General features: G+C 39.2%; 1 protein-coding gene across 6 annotated transcripts in view; it reads left to right on the forward strand.

Annotated features, from left to right (window-relative positions):
* Positions 1 to 13749, forward strand: part of ATL2 (atlastin GTPase 2) — an 81057-nt gene that overhangs the window by 25078 nt on the left and 42230 nt on the right. For 5 of the 6 annotated variants that reach the window (XM_024242572.3, XM_054547651.2, XM_002812113.6 and 2 more), the window contains exon 2: positions 7843 to 8087. The exons of the other annotated variant lie outside the window; for it this stretch is intronic. In XM_024242572.3, the coding sequence (XP_024098340.1) occupies positions 7843 to 8087 (245 nt within the window). The remainder of the gene's footprint in view (positions 1 to 7842; positions 8088 to 13749) is intronic. 6 annotated transcript variants of the gene reach the window in all.

Genomic DNA, 13749 nt, shown 5'->3' on the forward strand with positions numbered 1-13749 from the left:
AGTGATCATGGCACTCACCTTGAAAGTGTCCTTGTGCTACTTGTTGTCCATTGCTTGAAAAACAATGCTTCATATATTTCGTCTAATTTTATAGCCGTGGTCGAGAGCCAGTCTGATACCAGTTACTCTAATGACTAGAAGTCTCAAATATCCTCCCTCCCCCAAATACCTGGGTTTTAAAAAATGCAAAATAGAATTGGGGGTGATTTTTACTACTTTGTAGTCTGCCCTTTTCCCACTTGATTTTATGCTGTTTTTTTTGTTTGTTTGTTGTTTTTGTTTGTTTTTGAAACAGTTTTGCTCTGTTGCCCAGGCTGGAGTGCAATGGCGTGATCTTGGCTCACTACAGCCTCCACCCCTGGGTTCAAGTGATTCTCCTGCCTCAGCCTCCCGAGTAGCTGGGATTACAGGGGCCCGCCACCACACCCAGCTAATTTTTGTATTTTTAGTAGAGACGGAGTTTCATCATGTTGGCCAGGCTGGCCTCAAACTCCTGACCTTAGGTGATCCAACTGCCTCGGCCTCCCAAAGTGCTGGGATTACAGACGTGAGCCACTGCACCCGGCCAATTTTATGCTGCTTAAAAAAATACATAGATTTTTTGGCTAGGTGAGGTGGCTCACGCCTGTAATCCCAGCACTTTGGGAGGCCGAGGCGGGTGGATCACCTGAGGTCAGGAGTCTGAGACCAGCCTGATCAACAAGGTGAAAACCCATCTCTAGTAAAAATACAAAAAAATTAGCCAGGCGTGGTGGCAGGTGCCTGTTGTCCCAGCTACTCGGGAGGCTGAGACAGAAGAATTGCTTGAACCCGGGAGGTGGAGGTTGTAGTGAGCCGAGATCGTGCCACTGCACTGCACTCCAGCCTGGGCGACAGAGCAAAACTCTGTCTCAAAAAAAAAAAAAAATTAAATATGTATATGTATAATTTTTTTAGAGTGTAAATGTGTTTTTAGGCTGCATAATATGTCAGTATATGGCTAAAATAACTGTTGGGCCACTTTCCAGTTTTGAGGTACGCAACATTAATTTTTGCCACCAGAAATAAAATTGGTAAGCAAACTTGTACATCTTCATTAGCGTCCTTATTTCCTTATAATAAATCCCTAGAAATATATTTAACCATCGTATAACCTCTTTAAGGCTCTTAAAAAATATGTGCTAGAATAAACTTGAATACTTAGATACTGTTTTCACTTGGGTATGAAATATAAATGTTGAGGTTCAAGTACTAGGCACTAACACATTACTTAGCTTTTGTGGGATAACCAATTTTTATAAGTAGACTGAATAGACTGAATCAAGGTTACTTTCCATAAAAATTTGTTTCAAGTTTTTGTTTGGAATGTGGATAATAAAATATACTTTTCATTCCTTTTGAAAGGTGAATTATTCTTTGTTCTCTTTTTATAAGTTTAGTTTTGGGTTGATGTAATCTAACATTAATGCTACATTTTGTTATAATGAAGATTTGTAGCACTTTTTTATTATTTTAGTTTATAATTAAGCTTGAACTTTGCTGATGGATCTAGGTCAGCCCTGAAGTGTAAATTTTGCTGTTGGAATACATGCTGAGTGTATGAATTTGGCAGATTTAAGATAATGTGTGATTAAACAACAAAAAGACAGGTGTCTTATTTAAATAGACTGTTTTTTTTAGAGCAATTTTAGCTTCACAGCAATATGAAGCCAAAGTGTAGTTCACATACTCCCTGCCCCTCCGTATACACACTGTCCCCCGCCGTCAGCATTTCACCCACAGTGGTGCTTTTGTTAAAATCGATGAACCTTCAATAACACATCATTATCATCCAAAGTCTATAGTTTTACATTAGGGTTCACTCTTGGGGTTGTATATTCAATGGTTTCTTTCATAGATGTATAATGACAGGTATCAACCAATTTCGTGTTATAGAGAATAGTTTCACTGCCCTAAGAAGTCTTTTGTGTTATGCCTGTTCATCCCTCCCTATCCCCCTAACCCCTGGCAATCACAGGTCTTTTTACTAAGACACTTTTCTTTTGTTAGGCCTTGTGGCAAATAGATATTAGGTAGGTACCTTAGTGTTAATGTGTGGAGAGATGTTTGAGAAGCAGGTGATCATCTGTAGGTGTCTTTTAGCTTTGACCTTGAAAGACCCATGTGGGGGCTAGCGTAGGGAAAAGTGCCTTACAAAAATGTGTTGGAGGGCTGAAATCTACTTGTCTCAGTCAATTTTTGGCATTGAAGAATGGAAATAAAATCACTATTCTATACACAGGATGTAACTTCAGTTTAAAATCTTAGAGTAGTGCGGAATTTAAAGACTTTTAATTGTAGGCAATCACTAAATGCTAGTACAGTATTTACAGATATCCTAATGAAATTTACATACAATTCTCTTTTATTCATTTGCTTATATCAGTGTTTGATGGACTACTTTATCTGTATTTAGTCCATATTTGGTAGAGAAATCACCATGGGGAGTAAGTAGATAGATGCAGGTGTATCACATCATTGTTAGGCTCCATTATACTTTTGAAATCTATTTGCTACCCTTCCCTTTAAAAGGCTGTAGACTAGATATGGTGACAAATATGTAGACACATTCTGTCTATTTGAAAGGCCTGTCTTTGTGCTAATAAACTTGGTTGCATAGTGACTATGGCCAACTAATATAGGTGAATTTTCAAGTTAACAAAGGTTTTCTGCCCAGTGTTTTTTTTTCTTTTTCTTAAACTTCTAAAAAACCAACTAATGCTTTCTTTACAATAAGAACAAAACTGTTTGTTTGTTTTAGCAAAATCACCAACCTCCACATTTGGTCATTGTGATATTTTAGCAGTTATTACTTTTGAGTTCTTTTTTAAAGTGTTTTACTTGGTTCATAATTTTTTTTTTTTTTGAGATGGAGTTTCGCTCTTGTTGCCCAGGCTGGAGTGCAATGGTGCAATCTTGGCTCACTGCAACCTCCGTCTCCTGGGTTCAAGCAATTCTCCTCCCTCAGCCTCCTGAGTAGCTGGGATTACAGGCAAGCACCACCACTCCTGGCTAATTTTGTATTTTTAGTAGAGATGGGGTTTGTCCATGTTGGTCAGGCTGGTCTTGAACTCCTGACCTTAGGTGATCCGCCCTCCTCAGCCTCCCAAATTGTTGGGATTACAGGCGTGAGCCACCGCGCCTAGCCAAGCTTCATAATTTTTATGGAATTTTTGTGTTACCTCTGGCAACTCAAGAGTATTAAGTATACGTATTTCCCCAAGCTATTTGATTATCACATTTGCTTATAAACTAGGTAAGGGCAGGGCCAGGCATAGTGGCTCATGCCTGTAATCCTAGTACTTTGGGAGGCTGAGATGGGTGGATCACCTGAGGTCAGGAGTTTGAGACCAGCCTGGCCAACGTGGGGAAACCTTGTCTTTACTAAAAATACAAAAATTAGCCTGGCGAGGTGTCGGGCACCTGTTGTTCCAGCTACTCTGGAGGCTGAGACAGAAGAATGGCTTGAACCCAGGAGGCAGAGGTTGCAGTGAGTCGAGATCGCACCACTGCACTCCAGTCTGGGTGACAGAGCGCTCTGCCTCAAAAAAAAAAAAAAAAAAAAAAAAGGTAAGGGCAGATGTAAGACTCCTGAGTAAAATGCTTAAATTTCATTCATTCAAGAAATATTTACTAGGCACCTGCTAGGCTAGGTGTCAGGCACTGTTCTAGGTGCTGGTAGAGAATGGTTAACAGGGTGATTGGGATCCTTACTTTAGTGGCACACACATTCTGTGGAGCGGGAGATATAAGGTACACATTTAAACAAATGAAAAAAGGTTGTTTTAGGAATTGAAAAGAACTATGAATAAACCTGTTTCATTAAAGTGTTAAGGAAAGGGATCTGTGATTTAGATTGAGTGGTCAGGGAGGGCCATGCTGAGGAGATAACATTTGAGCTGAAGAGCTGGATGATGGAGACATAAGCCATGTGAATTTCTAGGGACAGAGCATTCCAGATAGGGGACAACACAAGACAAAAATTCTCAGGTGGGAAACAGGGTTAGCTTCGTCAGGGAACAGCAAGAAGGCCAGATTGTCCAGGCTTTGGGAATGAATAGGAGTGTGTTGTAAGATGAAACATGCTTTATAAGGCCCCCTGCTATAGAGAGGAGGCTGGGCCCAGATCACATACGACTATGGAAGCCATGGTAAGGTATTTAAGGGCTTTCTTCTTTTGTTTGTCTATTTTCTGCTTTTGATGGGAAACTAAGTGGTAAATTTGCAATCCAAGAGGGGAGACATTTAATAAGTACTTACATAAATATTCAAGTGATAGATTAAAATTTGGGGAGTATAGAATGACTAAACTTGGTTGGAAGCCTCAGGGAAGATTCTTGTTCCTGAAAAGTGACTTTTAAGCTGAGATTTAAGGAGTAAGTATGAATTGATTAGGAAACAACACAGGAAAGAGTACTCTAGGCAGAGGAATATTAAAGCAGAGTCTAGAAAGAGCTTAGCAGCATGAGGATCTGATGAAAGGTTAGCTTGGCTACTTAGTTTAAACCAGGGGTTCCCAACCCTAGGGCCGTGGACTGGTACTCGTCCGTGGCCGTTAGGAACTGGGTCGCACAGCAAGAGGGGAGTAGCAGGCGAGCGAGCGTTACTGCCTGAGCTTCGCCTCCTGTCAGACCCACGGTGACATCAGATTCTCATAGGAGCGCGAACCCTATTGTGAACTGCACGTGTGAGGGATCTGGGTTGTGTGCTCCTTACGAGAGTCTAACTAATGCCTGATGATCTGAGATGGAACAGTTTTATCCTGAAACCACTGCTCCCCCTTCTGTGGAAAAGTTGTCTTTCATGAAATCAGTCCCTGGTACCAAAATGGTTGGGGACCACTGGTTTAAAGAGAAAAATAGCACCAAAAGAGGCAACAGAGATTGGCGGTGAGTACGGGACCTTATAGAGCATGTGTAGGATTTTAGTCATTAGTCCTCTGTAACAGTGATTTTAAGGAGGGTAACCTGGTCAACTTTACATTTAACTATATTATTTAGTTGATACTCTGTGGAGATTAGATTGGATTGGGTGAGAGGACAAGAGTATTAATGAAGGGAGACCAGTTAGATGCTACAGTGTGAGATAAGATGGCAGTGACAAGTGCAGGAATGTTATCAATAGAGATTCAGAAATGAAGACAAATTAAGAAGGTGGTTATTGATTAGATTTAGGGGTAAGTAAAAGACACGTAGACGTATCTCTATATGTCAAGGACAGCCAGCAAGTCTGTGCCAGCGCAAATGGGTGGATGGCAGTGTCAGTACACAGCTACACTGGTCAAGTGAAAATCACCATAGCATTTTGGCATTTCAAGGGGAAAATAAAAGCTTCTCCTGTTGGATTGGTTATTTTGAAGTTACTGTTAACTTACACCTATGGTGCTTACTGCGTAGCATACATATTTCAACTCATTGAATCCTGATGACAACCCTGTGAGTTAGGTACTGCTATGCCTGTTTTACACGCACCCATTTTCCAGATGAGAAAACAGGCGCAGAGAAGTTAAGTGACATGCATCGAGGCAGTTTTGCTCCCTACTTCATGGTCTTAGACCACTAATTAAGCTTAGAAACTTATACCATTTGCATCCTGTTTTGTTATTTATCTGGACCTACCTAATGAGACATTAATTTAGAATTTAACTGTATTACAACTTTTCCTGGAAAGTTCACTTTTTGCATGCATAGCATACCTGACTATTGCTATATATCATTGATATAGGCAGTGATAATATCCTCTTTAACTAAATATTGATTGCTTTTACTTTCAAAGATTCTCCTTTGAAGTGGCTTGCTCTTTATAATGCATTGTCATTGTTTGCAGCACATTTTGAAATAGTGTTGTTGACTTTGCTATATACAGTTAAAGGTGCCTCGTGATGTGGAGGTAGAGGCTCTAATAGTCTTTGCAAATCGGATAAGTGAGATGCTTCTTTTGGTAATAAGATTAAAAATCCACTAATGTAGTTATATAATCTTTGCTCTGTGAATATTGGTTATGTGGATAAGGTATTACTGAACTGTTGACTAGTAATGTACTACGCCTCAGTGGACTGGCTTTCTTCTCAGAGTAGGACAGTCATTGATTGCATTGAAAACAGTGGATACCGTATGTGTCCTTAGAGTGGAACCTGACACTTAGTAGACAGGCTCAAGGAGGGGATCTCTTAGAAATTTTGATGTGGGAGAAGATAAGGTCTCCAGGAGTAACTAGTTGCTACGTGGGATCAAGCAGTTGGTAGAGAAGAAAGTCAGACAAGGTATGTGTCCTCTGAAGCTAGGTGTTTTTTTAAAGAAGAACAGAAACCTAGACTGTGGAAGTTTATCTCTGCTATTTACATTTTCTGTACTTCTTCATCACTATTCAGTAAAGTTATGTCTGCAAAGGTTACCTTATTTTAGTGTGTTGTGGTGAACAAAGGAAGGGTTTATATGGCTGTTTTGGGGAGCTATATATAGTCTTAAAGTGGTGGCTGTAGTGTTTGGTGAGAAAGAGCTCCAGTGGGAGATGAAATTCTGAGATATAAATGCATCTCACTGACTTTTCTTTACCGAAACATTAATCCTGTGCTTTGCTTTAATGAGGAGGCTGTAGTACTAGGTTGCTGTTATTAAATTAGGGACTCATTGTAAGTATCATTTTGGAAACTTGTTAGAACCCTAATTTTCCTCTTTAAGTTTCAGAATGAAAAATAACATGAATAATTTTTTTTGTTTTGTTTTTTGAGACTGAGTCTCACTCTGTTGCCCAGGCTGGAATGCAGTGGTGCGATCTCAGCTCACTGCAACCTCTGCCTCCCAGGTTCAAGCGATTCTCCTGTCTCAGCCTCCCAAGTAGGTGGGACTACAGGCGCCTGCTACCATGCCCAGCTAATTTTTGTATTTTTAGTAGAGACGGGGTTTCCCCGTATTGGTCAGGCTGGTCTCGAACTCCTGACCTCAGGTGATCCGCCTGCCTCGGCCTCCCAAAGTGCTGGGATTACACCCACCGCACCCAGCCACATGAACAATTTTAATATTATGTTTTTAATGTTTGTAAAGTAGAGTAATGTTTGTAAATTTTCTAGGTGATGCTTACAGGGAAAATTGGGATCTGAAGTATCAGGTGAAATTGATTTTTCCCCTCTTTAGTTTGTGTGTGTATACAGTTGGAAAAGTTATTTACAGAATAATACAGGGCTCAAAAACAGCTGCTGTTCACATGAACATTCTCAATGAAGTTAAGACTTCATTGAGATAGAGGCCATATTTAGTATTATTGTTTATCTGTATGTATAATGGTGTATGAGTCCATTTTCATGCTGGTAATAAAGACATACTTGAGACTGGGCAATTTACAAAAGAAAGAGGTTTAATGGACTTACAGTTCCATGTGGCTGAGGAGGTCTCACAATCATGGCCGAAGGTGAAAGGCACATCTCACATAGTGGCAGATGAGAAGAGAGCTTGTGCAGGGAAACCTCTCATAAAATCATCAGATTTCGTGAGACTTATTCACTATCATGAGAACAGCACAGGAGAGACCCTCCCCCATGATTCAGTTACCTCCCGCTGGGTCCCTCCCACAGCATGTGGAAATTGTGGGAGCTACAATTCAAGATGAGGTTTGGGTGGGGACACAGCCAACCGTATCAAGTGGGAAATCTTATCAGCATTCTTTGTCCTGTTACAGAGGGAGTGAGAAATCCAAAGGAACATTATAATGATCTATAATGGGGGAGAGGGCAATTATTTATTTGAAATTTTGCTTTAGTTGTGGTCCTTAATGAAAGTTTGTAATATAGGGATTAAAGTAACCAGTTTCTTTCTTTTTAAATTCTAGGTGAGAATTATGAAGATGATGACCTAGTAAATTCTGATGAGGTTATGAAGAAACCATGTCCAGTACAGATTGTTCTTGCTCATGAAGATGACCATAACTTTGAACTTGATGAAGAAGCTTTGGAGCAGATATTGCTACAGGAGCACATACGAGATCTTAACATAGTAGTGGTATCTGTGGCAGGAGCTTTTCGTAAAGGGAAGTCATTTCTACTGGACTTCATGCTTAGATACATGTATAATAAGGTGAATAGTCTTTTAAATTGAACCCAATTAAAAAGAACAAAGTACCAACCATGCCTGTTAAAAAAAATAGACAAAAACCAGAACTGTATATATATATATATATTTTTTTTTAATTTAAGTGGTCTCACTCTGTTACCCAGGATGGAGTGCAGTGGTGTGATCACGGCTCACTGCAGCCTCAACCTCCCAATCTCAAGCAGTCCTCCCACCTCAGCCTCCCGAGAAGCTAGGACTACAGGAGTGTGCCACCATGCCCAACTCTTAAAAAAAACTTTTTTTTTTTTGTAGCAGTGGGGGTCTCACTTTGTTGTCCAGGCTGACAGAACTGCATTTTTAATTCTATAGAAATATAATTCTTTATAGGACTTCCTGGTCAATACAGTAATGTAAGTTTGAGCTCTTGATTCTTCATCGCCATAATTCCCTTCTGCATATACTGCATATGGAAACATAATTGAGCATCTGTGTTCCAGGCATTGTGGCTCTAACCCAAGTTGTCTGAGTATATCCTAGAAGTCTCTGAAGTACTATTTATCTTCTTTCCCTTTTTGTTACTTCTTCACACTTTCCTTTTGGCCACCTTTACAGTGAGTAAAGTAGATGGATAGAGACCTTTGAAAAAGTATATCTGTGTTCCTCAGACAAGTCAGTTTTAGTGACCATTACCTTTGGAGATAAAGTCCAGTTCCTTAGAGTGGCTTCTGCAGCCATCCATGATCTCTGAGTCTCATCTCTTGCCCTTCATATGTCAAATAAACTATAGTTTTTGCTGTTCCTCGAGTATGCCATGTTTTTTTCTCAAATATTATGGTATTCTTGGCTCATCTTTTCATGGGGGCCTTCCCTGACATCTAGGACTATATTACATCCTCTTCCTAACTCATGGTACAGGTTGTATGTTTCATTGATATTACTTTAGTTGCTAATTTTTTTCTGGCTACTTTAATCTCTGTCATGGGTGGGCCCTCTGTTGATTATCAAGCACCTGGCACAAGAATTGGGTCTTAGGAGATACTTACATTTTAATTGATGAATCTGTTTCCCTTCTATACATTTTCACTTTGAGATGGTACCAGACAATTGCTACTTACCTATCTCTCCCTGACTCTGACTTTCTCTCCTGAAAAAAAAAGCAAAAAAAATTTTTTCACTTGAATTGGAATGTTTTTCTGATAATTGTAAGTTGGGCTGAGGGAATGGGAGTTTGAAAGGGAACAGGAGAAGGAATTGGAAATTTTGGAGTGGAGCACTTAGTGGAATTGCTATATAGGGAAATTTTGACATTCAGAAGCCATATGAATTATTAGAAATAACACTTTGACAGAATTAGGTAATTGTCTAAACACCTGTCAGGGTGCTCACCTTTATGAGTTCTGTGACGTTTGTAATTGGGTGTGCAGTTCTCTTCGAGATAAGAAATAAGGTAAACATTCTCATTTGGTTTTCCAGGAAGCTTTTCAGTAAAGTTTTTCATGGGGATCATTTCAGGCATTCTCAAATATACCTGAGTATCAATAACATAGTTTATATTAGAGAACAATGTTTTACATGTTTGGGACATTGAGAAAGATACATCATTTTAAAGTTTTTCTCATTGATTGAGACGTGATCTCACTCTGTCACATAGGCTGGAGTGCGGTGGTGTGAACATGGCTTTTAGTGTCAGTTTAGTAGACTGCAGCCCAACCTCCTCTGCTCAAGCAGAGGCTGATCCTCCCACCTCAGCCTCCCCAGTAGCTGGCACTACAGGCATGCACCACAATGCTTGGCTGATTTTTAAATTTTTCATAAAGTTGGGGTTCTCACTATGTTGTCCAGGCTGGTCTTGAACTCCTGGCCTCAAGTGATTCTCCCACCTCAGCCTCCCAATGTGTTGGGATTACAGGTATGAGCCACCATGCTCAGCTAAAGTTTTCCCATTTAGACTTGATCTAGAATTTTACATCTGAAATAGAGAAATGTTTAAGTAGTGGCATACTTTTTTAAAAAACTACATTTAAAGATGATAAAGGATTTCTATATTTTGAGGTCCTCTTAAGTCCTTAAGTTAGCTTGTGTATATTTTATCTATCTGTGTCTAAGCTGTTTAGTGCAAATGTATTTCGTTCCAAGTAGGTCACAGACAGTAGAAAGTTAGAAGGGGAGGGAAGCTTAGATCACTTATCTAGGAATGACAGATAAGTTTCACCTCAGGTGCCATTTCTGTTTCCATCTTTGATCAGTTAGTAGTGGCTGTTCAGAGTAGAGTAGCAGCCCCCATTGCCATGTATTTGCAATCTCTGCACAAACGGAACTCTCTTTCCTGGGGGAGTTGCAGAAGCCATGCAAAGGTTATGATGGCTTGAGTGAGGTTATACGTCTAGTTAGTGGCTTCTAAGCTGAAATATCTTTATTGGCTTTCATTTATAGTATTGCCCTATAGAATTCCTGATATAAATCACCTTATTCTGTCAATCAAAAATTGCATTTAAATGGTATCTGATTTTTGGATAATGTGCCTCCACTTACATTGATCATGTGGTGGGTCATGTTTTTCCTATGAGATGAAAGTAAAGAAGGAGAAATAATGGGGTAGTTGGATTTATTTTATTAACCTGTATGCCTGCACAGGTGGGATGCTAGCTGAAAGAAGTAGAAGAGTAGTGACATACTGACAGTGTATAAGTTTTCAATGTTGACCTGAGTCAATGTATGTAAGTATGCAGTTGATGAAAGTAGTGAGTAGTTTTATAAAAGGAGATTAAAATCTGTAATCAAAGACAGAATTGGTGGGTATGGTTATTGTGTGAGGGATGTTGGCTTTCCCCTCCTAAATAAATGTTACACTCAAATATTCTATGCCCTGCGCCCCCACTTCTAATTCTTATTTGCTTATTTAGGGGTGTGCTTTAGATAAATGTATCTTTTCCTTAAAAATTTTTTTCCTTTGAAGTATAATTTACATGCAGAAAAGGTGCACAAATCTTAAGTGTACAGCTTGATGAAATTTTACATAGGTATACACCCTTACTACCACCACCCAGATGAAAATACAGAACAACCCCCACTTTGTGTTCCTTCTCAGTTAATATCTACCCCCCCCCCCTCCAAAAGTAGCTGCTGTTCTGAACTTTTCACCACAGGTTCATTTCACTGTTTTTGAACTTTACGTGAATGAAATCATACCATAGGTATTCTGTGTTTGGCTTATTTTGTTAACATTATAACTTTGAAATGTACTCATGTTTTTGCATTATTTTTGTTGCTTTAATATTCTACCGTATGAGGGCAGGGTGTGGTGGCTCATGCCTATAATCCCAGCACTTTGGGAGGCCGAGGTGGGTAGATCACCTTAGGTCAGGAGTTCGAGACCAGCTGGGGCAACATGGTGAAAACCCGTCTCTACTAAAAATACAAAAATTAGCTGGGCACAGTGGCATGCACCTGTAATCCCAGTTACTTGGGAGGCTGAGGCAGGGGAATCGCTTGAACCTGGGAGGTGGAGGTTGCAGTGAGCCGAGATTGTGCCATCACACTCTAACCTGGGCAACAAGAGAAAAACTGTGTCTCAAAAATAAATAAATAAAATAAAAATAAATATTCTACTGTATGATTATGCCACATTTTGCTTATCCTTTTAACTGTTGATGGGTTTTTGCTTTGATACTACAATTTTTATTCAGCTGATTTTTTAGAAGTTTTTTTTTCATTTTTAACACGATATTAGAGGTCATAGTTTTTTAAGTTTTCAAACACACTTTTTATATTGGAATATAACAAAGAGAGCCTGTATACCTGAACCCTTTACCTAGTTTCTTCTAATGTTATCATTAGTGTGATTCATTTGCAAAACTAAGAAACCAATATTGGTACATTACTACTAACTAAGTCCTAGACTTCATTCAGGCTTCCTCAGTTTTTCCAGTGGTGCTCTTGTTTCTATTCCAGGATCTCTAAGACAGAATACGATTCCTAGATTTAGCTGTCATGTCTCCTTAGTTTCTTCTGGTTTGTGAGTTTCTCAGCCTTTCCCTTTTTTCATGATCTTGACTTTTTTTTGAGAGGTAGTTTCGCTCTTGTTGCCCAGGCTGGAGTGCAGTAGCGCAGTCTTGGCTCAACTGCAACCTCCGCCTCCTGAGTTCAAGCAATTATCTCGCCTCAGCCTCCTGAGTAGCTGGGATTACAGTTGCCTGCCACCACACACAGCTAATTTTTGTATTTTCAGTAGAGATGGGGTTTCACCACGTTGGCTAGGCTGGTCTCAAACTCCTGACCTCAGGTGATCCGCCCGCCTCAGCCTCCCAAAGTGCTGGGATTACAGGCGTGAGCCTGGTGATCTTGACTATTTTGAGGCGTACTGGTAAGCTATTTTGAAGAACGTTCCTCAATTTAAGTTTGTCTTACATTTCTGTCATGGTTAGACTGGGGTGATGGGATTTTGGAAAGAATACTCCTGAGGTCAAATACCCTTCTCATCACATTGTATCTGGGGATACGTATAGTCACGTGATACTGCTAGGAATGGTACTCTTAAGCTAGTGTTTGCCAGGTTTCACCACTGCAGACTTGATATTTTTTAGTCATTAACTCCACCCCAACCTCAACAGGGAAGGAGGAGGATTAAGCTCTACCTTCTGATAGGAGGAAGACATCTAAATATATTATGTAGGATTCTTCTGTTGGGAAGAGTTGTATCTTCTCCCTATTTATTTATTTATTCATTCCATGCTTTATATCAGTGTGGGCTCATTTATACTTGAGTTATAATCCAAAATGTTTACTTTAAAAAAATAATTTTAACTTTTATTTTAGAATCAGGTTCTATATGTGCAGGTTTGTTACTAGGGTGTGTTTCCTAATGCTGACGTTTGGGGTATAGTTGATCTTGTCACCCAGGTATTGAGCGTAGCAACCAATAGTTAGTTTTTCAACCCTTGCCCTCTTCCTCCCTCTCCCCTCTAGTACTCCCCGTTGTCTGTTGTTGCCATCTTTGTGTACGTGAGTACCCTTGTTTAGCTTCTACTTTTAAGTAAAATCATGTGGTATTTGGTTTTCTGTTCCTGCATTAATTTGCTTAGGATAATGGCCTCCAGCTGCATCCATGTTGCTGCAAAGAACCTAATTTCATCCTTTTTTTTATGGCTGCATGATTTTAAACCTTTTCAAAGTGAAATAGATTATTCCAGTGTCAGTAGGAACTGTTAGAAAAATGCTGATTAGATTGTCACATCTCGCTGTTGTAGTTTGAATTCTAGGAATCAGTTTACAATGGTCAAAACTTAATTTAGTAGAATTATATAATATACATGAAACTAAACACAGTGCTTACGATATTGATGCTAAGTAATGGTGATAGCTATTATTACTAAATTCTCCTAGATAAGGATTCTTAATTCTCTATGGAGTTGCTTCTACTTTTATACCATTTCCCGTTTTTTCTTTTTAAAACTTTATTATGAAGAATTTTATTAATAAATACATGTAAAAGTAGACAATAATATAATAAATGCCCATATACTAAACAATTTTTAGCACTTATCAATTCCAATCTCATTTCATCTATAATCTAACTCACTCTACACCTTATATGTTATTTTGAAGTAAATCCCTGTGATCAATTAATTTATAAATATTTCAGTATGTGTCTCTTAAAAATAAGGACTTTTTTGAACATTACAATAAT

The sequence above is a fragment of the Pongo abelii genome, chromosome 12 (genome assembly GCF_028885655.2).
Source record: "Pongo abelii isolate AG06213 chromosome 12, NHGRI_mPonAbe1-v2.0_pri, whole genome shotgun sequence".
Taxonomy (NCBI): domain Eukaryota; kingdom Metazoa; phylum Chordata; class Mammalia; order Primates; family Hominidae; genus Pongo; species Pongo abelii.